Below are 10,907 nucleotides of genomic sequence, written 5' to 3'. Positions count from 1 at the left end.
AATCTTCTCTTTACCTCTAGGCGTTTTAATAGCATGTTACTTGGTTTTCGCCACGAGAATGACTGCTGACCAAGCAATTATATTTGTTCGGGCGAAGCGACCCAATTCCATACAAACTCGAGGACAGCTCCTCTGTGTAAGGGAATTTACCCAGTTTCTCATCCCTCTCCGCAATATATTCTCTTGCTGTGACCCCAAGGCACACGCTGTTACTTTAGCACAGTATCTGATTCGCCAGCGGCATCTGCTTCACGGTTATGAGGCCCGCCTTCTGAAACACGTACCCAAAATCATCCACCTCGTTTGCAAACTGTTGCTGGATTTAGCTGAGAACAGGCCAGTGGTGACAGAAGAGGTGGCAGAGGGGCCCAGCCTGTGTGCGGAAATCGAAAAGACTGTTTCTGAGGTGATCACCATGCAGCTGGACAAAGAGTTACTGAGGCAGGGCAGTGACGCCTCAGACTCCTTGCCGCCCGCTGCAGTGGCCGTGGATTTTGAGAATCAGGATGTGATTCTTTCCAGCGAACAGCAGATTGACCCTCTTTGGAAGAGGCGGAATGTTGAGTGCCTTCAGCCCCTGACGCCTCTGAAAAGGCGATTCAGCTACAGCGACTCTGACTTAAAGAGGGCTGAGTCACTTCTGGGGCAGGGGGCAGCTCCGTGGACGGGGCCTGCCGCAGCCTTGCTTGGCCATAACCCCAGACAGCAGAAGCCCACAAGCCACTGTCACACCCCCCAGTCTCCACAGCTTGATCTGAGTAAGGAAACGCTGGTCCGAAATACATTCTCTTTCTGGAATCAAGCTAAATTTGGAGGCCTGGAAGGACTCAGGGATGAGGGGTCACCGGGTTTCCATAGGGAGACTGCTGCGAAGGAAGTACAGCGGAGTAGAACCTTCTCCTCGGGGGTTTCAGGTCCCTACAACCCTGGGGATCCAGTGAGACCCAGCTTTGCGGATGTCCCTCGGGAACCGGACCGTTGTCCCCAGCAAGCGCCCCGTCTGTGTGGAGCTCCCTCCGCTCACTGCTCTGAGACTCCCCGCAGCCTTGGGGACCGTGACTTCCTCTGCAAAGTACCCTCCTCGGTTGGACCCACAGCCCAGGAAGGCAAAGACCTGCCTGAGGTCACTGCACACACTGCTTCGCAGGCCGAACTGAGTGCTGAAGCCAGGAGAGTGCTGGCTGCCAAAGCCCTGGCAGATCTCAGTGAGCTTGCAGAAGAGGAGGGAGTGAAAAGGAAGGTAGAGATGTGGCAGGTACTTCTACTTCACTTAACTAACGTGTGGGAAGCACTTCGGTCGGGGCCGAAACAGCGTCTTACCAAATTTAAGTGCGACAGGAATCTGAAGACCTGTTTGTGTCACACTTAACTTTGGAACTTGAGGTTTCTCGGTGTCTGTGTGAAAGAACAGGCTCAGCGCCTAGTACTTAGGGTGCTTGAGTGAGCAGGGCGTGGGTGCTCGTTGACGGGTCGGGCGGGGGGCTTCCTTCTGGCTGGGCCCGTGAGACCTGGCCTGGGGGCCGCTCTGAGCATCTCTAACCTGAACTCAGGTCAGGGAGCTGCACCTGGAGAACCACAGAGAGAGGTTCTTTCCCCGAGTCATGGACCCAAGTGCTGAGTGAGGTGGGGGGGTGGGGGCGTGATTCCACAGAGCAGACGGGAGCAGCCATGGAGTGCCTTTGTGCTGTCACTTTTTCTTGACCTTGGGTCTTTGGGGTCCATTTCTTGGCTTTTAAGTTGGAATGTGAAATTTTAACCCCTTTCTGTGGTGCACTTTCATTAGAAACACAGTCTTAAATCAGCTGTACTCTTCACCCGGCATGAGCAGCTAGTGTAGACAAAAGGCAGGCCTTCCCACGTAGTTACCAGAAGCTGGTAAACCGCCCACGTGTGGAGCTGACAGGCTCGGCTCCGTGGGATCTAGACTCCTTAGCCCATAATGTCCCACAAATCATTCGCGTAGCTGCTCCTGTGTATTCTAAGTTAATAAGCAAGGCATGTGCACTTTCCAGGAGGGTCGGAACCTTCCAGGTGCAGAGGTGGGAACTGAGGCAAGGAACCTCGCACCCGCTTACGGCCGTGTCACCGCAGAGCAAGTGCTCGTTGTCATCAGAGCCACGGGTGTTTGCCGAGTGAATACCTAACACACACGGATTTCCCACAACATGAAGTCTTTTCTTTCCGCTCCAAACTGAACAAGCCTTTCGCTCAGTCTGTGGGCCCCTCCTTTACGTGGCCGTGGGCCACAGAGCTCGTGGCGGGACCCCTCGTGGGCCAGTCCTACGCGGCTGGACTGTCATGTGAAAGCATTTCCTAGAGGTGAACACAGCCCCTTGGTTTAGATAGGCTTGCCCTCTGTTTCCTTTTCTGGATTTCATCATGGGCCTTTGAGCAATAAGACCAGTTAGTTGAATTCTGTGATTTGGACCACACAGTGCTGCCTGTTCCCTCTCATCTGCTGTTACGTCACCTGCTCTCGCAGGAACCCGTAAGGATACCCCACAGATTCTTTGTTAACTTAACAGTCCTCATGAGTTAAGCATCACAGGCCGCAAAATCAAGGGTCACAGGGTCGGGTCATGTGGCCAAACACAGCTGCGCGGGTGCGGCTCAGAAAACTGCATTCTGTCGTGTCAGAGAACGTGACAACGTGACGGCATTTTGCTGGGCGAGCCTTTGGTTCGTGCCGTCCCGCCCAGCCTCTGGTCACACTGCACACCAGATCTGCCATGCGCGTGATCGGTGGGGAACGGAGTCCCCACAGCCGAACTTCATGGCCTCTTTATGAGATAACGAAGAGGGACCTGGAGCCGGGGGACCCGGCAGCAGCGCGGCAGGAGCCTCACGTCTGGGGTCCAGCCAAACGCGGGGAATGCTGTGTGCCCCCTTCTCACTTCGGGCCTCTGAGCGAGGGCCCCCTCCCCTGGTCTGCTCGTGTGCCCTTTGGGCCTCCAAGGATGGTGAATGAATGCATGTGGCAATTATTATGCATATTACTGTAGCACACACGCACCGCATTGACTGAAACCTAGGTCTGAACCCCGTCAGAAGTTAAAACTCTTCTTTTCCCTGCTCTCTGTGAGGTCAGCATTCAAAGCCGCCTGCAGGCGTTTGGGGTGTGGGCAAGACTTCGGATCACTCCCCCCATCGGATCTCAGGACGCGGGCTTGTCCCGTGTTCACATGGGACTCCGGAAGGGAATTGGAAAGAAGTGCATTTGCCCCGCTTGTCGCCTTCTAAGCTCTTTGCTGGGGCTGTCTTGGGGGGTTTAGTCGGAGCTCTTCTCACCCAGGGTAACGCAGATGTGCTCTCAGTCACGCTTTTTCCTCTGCCGTTCCGCTTCATTGCGGTGGGTATTTCTGCTTTGTTCCAAGCACCCTGAAAAGGAAGGCTCCCTCTCCCTCTTCCTGAACAGTTTCTGTGGTTTCAGGGTGGGGTGCAGAGCTTAGCGCTGAGGCCAACCCTCCCTCTGTGGTTGGGGGGGCGGTGGTTCTTGAGCAGACCTTAAGCTAAATCGGCCCAACATGCAGGGCCCCCAGCTTCACAGACCGAAACTGAGGCTCAGAGAGACTCAGTGTCTCAGCCCAGTGTGCCACCTGCTGGTGGGGGCACTGGGAAGGTCCCGATCCACAGCCTGGAGCCCGGGACTGTCACTCGTGGACAGCCTGAGGGCCTTCAAACCTCAGTGGTGCTGCCTCTCTGTCCCTCCCTCTCCCCCTCCCCTTTCCCTTCTCACCCCTCCCTATTCCTTTTCTTCCCTCCCCATCCCCTCTCCTCCCTTTCCTCCTCACCTCTCCCTCCTCACCTCTCCCTCTCCCTCCTCCTCTTCCTCACCCCTCCCCCTTTTCTCCCTCCCCTCCTCTCACTCTACCTACCCCTTTCCCCTCCCCTCCGTCCCTCTTCCTTCTCTTCCCCTCTCCACTCCTCCCCCTCCCCTTCCCCTCCCCTTCTCCCTCTCCCCTCCCCCTTTCCCTTCTCCTTCTCCCTCTCCCCCTTCTCCTCTCCCCCTCTCCTCTCTTCTCTCTCTCCCTCCCCCTCTCTCCCTCCCCTTTTACCCTTCTCCCTGTCCTCTCCATCCCTCCCCTCCCCTTTCTCCCTCTCCTTCTCCCTCTCCCTCTCATTCTTCCTCTCCTTCTCCCTCTCTTTCTCTCCTTTCTCTCCCTCTTTCTCTTCCTCTTTCTTCTCTTCTTTTTAGAAAGAACTGAATTCCCGAGACGGAGCTTGGGAAAGAATATGTGGCGAAAGGGACCCTTCCATCCTGTGCAGTTTAATGTGGTCTTGGGTGGAGCAGCTGAAGGAGCCTGTGATAACCAAGGAGGACGTGGACATGTTGGCTGGCAGCCACACAGAGGCCGCAGAAGCGTTGTTTTTGTTAGAGAAGGTAAGAGGCTGTTGGCCAGTTGATAAGTTAACCAAGGCCCACAAAGTGCGGGCTTCGTGCTCAGAACTCTCGCGGAAAAGGGAACTCGTGCCGAATCCCATATCTGGGGCTCATTTAGGTTTTTCCAAGGCGGGAAGAGATGCACACGCAGCCTAACACTTAGAAGATGCAAAACCAGGGGCTCCTGGGTGGCTCAGTCGGTTAGGCATCCGACTTCGACTCAGGTCATGATCTCACGGTCCGTGAGTTCGAGCCCCGCATCGGGCTCTGTGCTGACTGCTCAGAGCCTGGAGCCTGTTTCGGATTCTGTGTCTCCCTCTCTCTCTGACCCTTCCCCGTTCATGCTTTGTCTCTCTCTGTCTCAAAAATAAATAAATGTTAAAAAAAAAAAATTTTTTTTAAAAAGAAGATGCGAAACCAAAAAGGGAAAATACCCATGATTCTAGGAACACCACTTTGAACATTTTCAAGTCCTTTCTTTCAAACATTTGTTAATCCTTTCAGAAACAACTTCGTATTTCATGTTTCAGACACACACGCTCGCACGCGACCTTATAGATGAGGACGCCCTGTGTCTGGAGTCCATTTGCCAGGCTGCCCTCTGAGCAGCTGCCTGACAGAGATGAACTTGGAGGGGAGACGGGGGCAGGTCACCCCTGGGGCGTCGGCCAGGCCCTCGCTGGGTCATAATTTCTGTTTTCAGCTTTGTTCGCCTCCACGGCCCATACAGAGTGCAGCCCCACCTTACAGGGAAGAGGGGCAGCGTGTGTAGAGCAGGACTCGAACTCTGATCTGGCACAAAGCTCGCGCCCATCTGTCACACGGCACCCGCCCCGGGTTCCACGGCCTTCACTGCCATCCCCGCATACAGGGCACTTACATTATTTCAAGTTGTTACCCCTCCACACAGCCCTGTAATGTTGAGTTCTGCTTGCGGGTCCTCTGCGTTTCAGATCAGGTCCTTACAGTAGATTTCAGAGGCCACAGCAGGGGCGCCTGTACTGGGCGCAAGTTCTTCCAGTGCTGAGGTGTCTCCTTTGCTTCTCTGAAGTGAACAGCCCCCGGGGGTTCAAGCCGGACACCCCCGTCCTTCCCCTGAGGTTCCAGCTGGCGCACTGCTGGAGGCCACAGCACTGTCTGTCTGTCCCCCATGCTGGTCCTCCTGTCTATCCCAGTGCCAAGTCAGCATTCGCTAGCTGCACAGAACCAGTTTTATCCAGAAATTAGCGGATCGTCTCTGTTCACGGCAAGGAAGACATTTGATCTGCAATGACACTTGCGTGCGTATTCAGTTTTACTCTGTATAATAACTCCGCAGCTTGGATGTTATCTCCTGAAAGCTTTTCAGATTACACTAACACCCAACAGTGAATATCGGTAGAGCCCTTGGTAGGTCGTTCAGTATCAGAGGTTCTGAGTACTTGGTCACAACCAGTTCCTGGCTCTGCAGTTGCTTTGAATTTATTTCTTGAGGCATTTTTCAAACCGCTTGTTTGATTTTGATTTTGATTTTGATTTTGATTTTGATTTCTGCAAACACAGGGCCAGCACCAGACCATTCTCTGCGTGTTGCACTGCATTGTGAACCTGCAGCCCATCCCTGCGGATGTGGAGGAGGCCATCCTTGCCCGCGCCATTAAAGCCTTCACCAAGGTGGGTCACACGCTGCAGGGGGCATAATCCAGAGGTCACTCACCTGCTCTGAAATAAAACTTTCAGCTCTGTTTTTCCTTAATGGAAGTGTGTTTGACATTTCTCAAATGTAGTTGTAGACTTTAGCCAAAATATATTAATTTCCCAACAGTGCTATCAGAAAGAGCTGAACTTTTTGAAGAACGTTGGAACAGAGAGCTTTGATAGAGAAACACTTGGATGTTGAGAAAATACTTCTAAATCACAGCCTGGTAGGCGTCAGAGAGTCTTTTCTGGTGGAGGAGTTCTACCTTGGGCATAAACAAGTAACCGGCCCCTGAGAATCCAGCATCCGCCATTGATGGCCCGGTCCCCTGTCCTGTTAGCAAATTTAAGCAGAAAGTGAAAGAGGGGCACCTGGATGGCTCGGTCGGTTAAGCGACCGACTTCAGCTCAGGTCATGATCTCACGGTCTGTGAGTTCGAGCCCCGCGTCAGGCTCTGTGCTGACAGCTCAGAGCCTGGAGCCTACTTCAGATTCTGTGTCCCTCTCGGTCTGCCCCTCTCTCGCTCGTGCTCTCTCTCTCAAGAATAAACATTAAAAAAAAAACTTTAGGGGCGCCTGGGTGGCTCAGTCGGTTGAGCATCCGACTTCGGCTCAGGTCATGATCTCACAGTTCGTGGGTTCAAGCCCTGCGTTGGGCTTTGTGCTGACCGCTTGCTCAGAGCCTGGAGCCTGCTTCAGATTCTGTGTCTCCTACTCTCTCTGCCCCTCCCCCATTCACACTTTGTCTCACTCTGTTTCTCAAAAATAAATGTAAAAAAAAAAAACTTTAAAAAAAAAGAAAGTGAAAGAAAAGGTTCCTTTATATATACGCCCTTTTGGCTTACAGCAGTGCTTCCTGGCTGAAGCAAAGCCAGGTCCATGCCAGGGGAAAAGGCACCCCTTACCTGCAGCCTCTCATAGGCCATGTGGAAACGGCCTTAAACAAAGAACCCGCTTTTCAGTGACAGCATCTGTGGTAAATGTTAGTGATGACACTAGTTATGTTTGTCCGCGTTCACAGCGTCTTCCCCTCTGCTCTCCAAGGTGCTGTCCTTCCTGCAGCTTCCTCGTTACCAGCGGGGTCTTTGTGGCACTGACCACCCTGGTCTCCTGGTCTCTTGTTGACAGTTTCCAGAGCCAGTGGCTCAGACCCAGGGTGCATGGTCCTTCACATCTGCATTTATGTCTTCATGGACCGTGAGGCCACCTGCCCTTGGGGAGGGCTTAGCTGGATGCTTAGCAAAGTGAACAATTCAAACCACTACTAAGGTTAAATGAGAAGTTTTTGCAGGTAGGATAGACAATATGATTTCATTTCTGAATTTAACTGAAAAAAATTATTAGTGTTTGTTTCTCTAAAAGTGGTGGGAATTCTGTACAATTTCTGTTGGCCTTTTAGAGGATCCTAATGAAAAGTTAAACATAGCAGCTGTTCCAAACCCAAGTGTAAAGAGGTTGGGAGATGTTGGGTGTCTCCCCGGGTGCATGGTCTTGTGAGCAGAGGCCCCGACCGCTCTTGTCCAGGGCTGGCTCTTTGAGGAGAGCTGTGCAACAGCTGCGGCATATGAGGAAGGTCCTGGTACCCTTTGGCCAGAGCTTTCCAGGCCCGCTGCGGCCCCTCATCAAACACTGGGGTCACCTAAGCCCGGAGTCATCGGCTATGATGCAAAGCCCTTGTGTGCGCGGCCTCTGCCTGGGCCACTGCGCATCACCCCCACCTCGTCGAGGATGGGGATGTGGAGGGCAAGGGGACCCCGTGATTGGGACGCACACGCTGTCCGGAGTCGTAGACTTGTTTGTCTCTGAGCCAGTGGTCTTGTGTCCACAGATGTGCTAGCCGGGCACAGCCTTCCTGCACCCCCTCTGGAGGAGGGGTTACTGACTGGGTGGCTCGTTTCTGTAGGTGTGGGTGTGGGTGGAGGTGTCCCGTTCTGTGTCCTACCATCACTCGACCCTGTGTCCCGGTGAACGTGGGCAAACAGTCCACGAGCATGGACACGGTACCTCCCCACCAAGGGGTGAGCTGGCTGGCTTCTGGGACAGTTTTCTGTGTGGCAGATGAAGCCGCGAGCCTCTGCCGACTCCTCCCGGAAGTGCTAAGGAGGGAGGGGCGGGGTCAGTCCCGTGTCACGGAGGTCGGCTGTGAGCTGAGGCAGCATGGCTGGCAGGTGGAAAGCCGGGCTCCCTGTCGGGTGGCTGTGGTGCGGCCTTGCGGCTGTTGTGCTCTTCCCTGTGCCACCAGCGATTAGTGTCAGATTCACCACTCCGCCCTCGTGGCTGCCCTGCCTCAGGACAGCCTGTGAGTGGACCTGTCCAGGCGCTGGATTGAATCTTTTGTTTTCGTTCATAAGTTTGCCTTTGGCACAGTCAACAGTTCTAATACAGTCTCTCGGTTATAATTAACGTGGGACGTGAGTTGTGTGTGTTTAGTTGAATATAACTGTGTTTGTAAGTCAGGTTTTCTCCACCCCCTTTCTTTTCTCCCAAAACAGGCTGATTAAAATTCTGTTACGGTGTCCTGAATCCATATATTCTTTGTCACCAGGTTAATTTTGACTCTGAAAATGGACCAATAGTTTACGACACCCTAAAGAAAATATTTAAGCACACACTGGAGGAGAAAGGGAAAATGACAAAAGATGGCCCTCAGCCTGACGTTTAGTGACGCTTCCCCACGGTGGACACTCCAGACCCGGAGACCCAGGCGGCGTTCGTGCGTACAGATGAACAGGAAGGGGGTGTGGAGCCGTTTCGGGTCCCAGCACTTTATCTCAGACGCTCTTGGTTTGTGCAAAGAACACTCATTTCTGTTGCGAGCGATTATTTATTTTAAAATACCCTTGAGCTACATTTTTGTGTTGAAAAATTGCCATAATGTTGGTGCCACTTTCTTGTATTTATTTAACTGAATTAATATTGTGTTAATATGTTAAGTACACGGTGTTTACATCTTTATTCTTTTTGACGTTTTGGAAAAAGTTGTAATTCTTCTTTCCAAAACAGCTATTTTGTTGATGGAGCTCTTGCTGGAGTTTTTACCAAGTAGGCAATTTTAGCAGTAAAACTTCACTGTGGATCCGTGAGCCTGATCCATGACCTGAGGAAGTCACAAAGTGTCTTCAACTATTTTGTATTTGTTAATAAGAAGGCGATTGATAACATTTTTAAAGGATTTTTTTAATTTGGAAATTTTTTGTTTTTTCTTTTTATAAATGTGTCAAAGGGTTTCAAAGTATATTATTTTTTGGAGTGATTTAGTTTTGTGTTAAGGGTGGTCGTGAGGTGGTTGGATTTTTTTATTGTAGGAAGTAGACTCGGGCCTCCAGATGGCCTTGCTGATCTCTCCGCACATCCAGCCTTACTCTCTCCAAACAGCGTCTTCACAGGAAGTGGTCAGGCAGACCCTGTGCTGACGGTGTGAGGTGTGAGGGCCGCATGGATCAGGCGTCAGGCCCAGGCAGGCACTGTGCTGACGGTGTGAGGGCCACACAGCCCGTACCTCCCACCTCCGTCCTTCTGCAGACCCCGCTGCCCCAGGGCCCTGTCATCTGCCACTTTTCACTAGGAAAATTAAGATTCTTAAACTGAAATGTGAGCACGTAGCCTGCATTCACCATATGGGCTTAAGTTAAGAAGTAAGTAAACTATTTGTTGCCTGACTAGTAACTGCCTAACGGGTTCTTTGTGGACCGAGCTGTCATTCAGCAGTTGAGGCTGTAACAAGTGTGTGCAGTTATCAGAGGCCAGGCCGCACAGGGTGATCGTTTTTCCCAACAGATGTGATACTAATCAAACCAGTTTCACACTAAAGCTGTCACGCTATTTTAGAGACAGAAACTTGGGGGAAGCGAGACTAACCTTGGATGAGATTCTCCAACTCCTGCATCTCTGAATCCGGCACTGGCACATCAGAAACGTTTTAGTCATTATGGGTCTTACCGACTCTGGCGGCAGATGCTGAATGCCGTTTCCTCCTACACTGTTTGAATTTTCTTGGGAAACCAGATCCAGTGAATTTTAATGAACTGGGTTGCCTGTTGCTGAGATTTCTCATTTTTAAGTGCCTGATCTGGGAAAGAAGGGGAGAAAAGATTACATTTTATCCAAAGGTACATTATAAAAATATGTTTTTTACCCCAAAAGATGTTTACCCACATGTCTGTCAGTGTCACATGGACAAGGGCCAGCAGGGTTCATTCGACAAGTGGCTATTGGCCTGTGTCTGTGATGACCAGGTTAGAGCACGGATCCCGCGCAGCCACAATGTGACCACGGCCGCACACCAGCCTGAGGAGGCCGGTGGGACAGGTAAACCAGGCTGTCTCCAGGTGTTGTATTTATTCGAATAAAAGTACAAACAACAAACCATAAGGCTCGTATGTCTTTAGCTGGGAGCTCTTGAGACCCTGACGATACGGAGGTGCCCTGGGAGGAGATGACCCTGTGGGCTGTGGTCAGCCCAGACTTTGCTGGTTCCAGACGAGCAGGTGGGGGTGGGAGGGGAGCAGGTCTCCAGGAGGAAGGAGTGAGGGGAGTCTTGAGGTCAGCGGGGCCCCTGCCTTTCCTGTATTGGAGTGGGTGAGGAGTTCTCTGTAGCCCAAAGGAAGGACCTCCGGGGTGGGGGATTCAGCTCCAGGGCCAAGAGCGCACACATCCAGAACTGACCGCCATGGCCGTGCACGCGCTCTGCCTCAGGCCAGAGAGAAGTACTGTTCACACTTGCCTGATGAAGGAGTCCTGGTCTGATGGACTCCAGACCCCGTGCTCTTCCCCCCAAAGCCGCCTGTGTGTGGCGTGCCCGGCAGGGACCGCAGGGCCCTTTCAGCATTGGGCTCTGTGGTGGCACCAT

The 10,907-nt window shown here is 52.4% G+C and overlaps 1 protein-coding gene across 14 annotated transcripts in view; it reads left to right on the top strand.

Moving 5' to 3' along the window:
* PTPDC1 (protein tyrosine phosphatase domain containing 1) overlaps positions 1 to 10,423 on the top strand; it is a 72,082-nt gene extending 61,659 nt beyond the window's left edge. For all 14 annotated transcript variants that reach the window (XM_053205397.1, XM_053205403.1, XM_015083907.3 and 11 more), the window contains 4 exons: positions 21 to 1,255; positions 4,196 to 4,381; positions 5,924 to 6,034; positions 8,604 to 10,423. In XM_053205397.1, the coding sequence (XP_053061372.1) occupies positions 21 to 1,255; positions 4,196 to 4,381; positions 5,924 to 6,034; positions 8,604 to 8,720 (1,649 nt within the window). In that variant the 3' untranslated portion in view covers positions 8,721 to 10,423. The remainder of the gene's footprint in view (positions 1 to 20; positions 1,256 to 4,195; positions 4,382 to 5,923; positions 6,035 to 8,603) is intronic.
* The last annotated feature ends 484 nt before the right edge of the window (positions 10,424 to 10,907 follow it).

Source organism: Acinonyx jubatus, chromosome D4, assembly GCF_027475565.1.
Source record: "Acinonyx jubatus isolate Ajub_Pintada_27869175 chromosome D4, VMU_Ajub_asm_v1.0, whole genome shotgun sequence".
Classification (NCBI taxonomy): domain Eukaryota; kingdom Metazoa; phylum Chordata; class Mammalia; order Carnivora; family Felidae; genus Acinonyx; species Acinonyx jubatus.
Note: the sequence above shows the minus strand (reverse complement) of the source record. Positions and strands in the feature narration are given on the sequence as shown.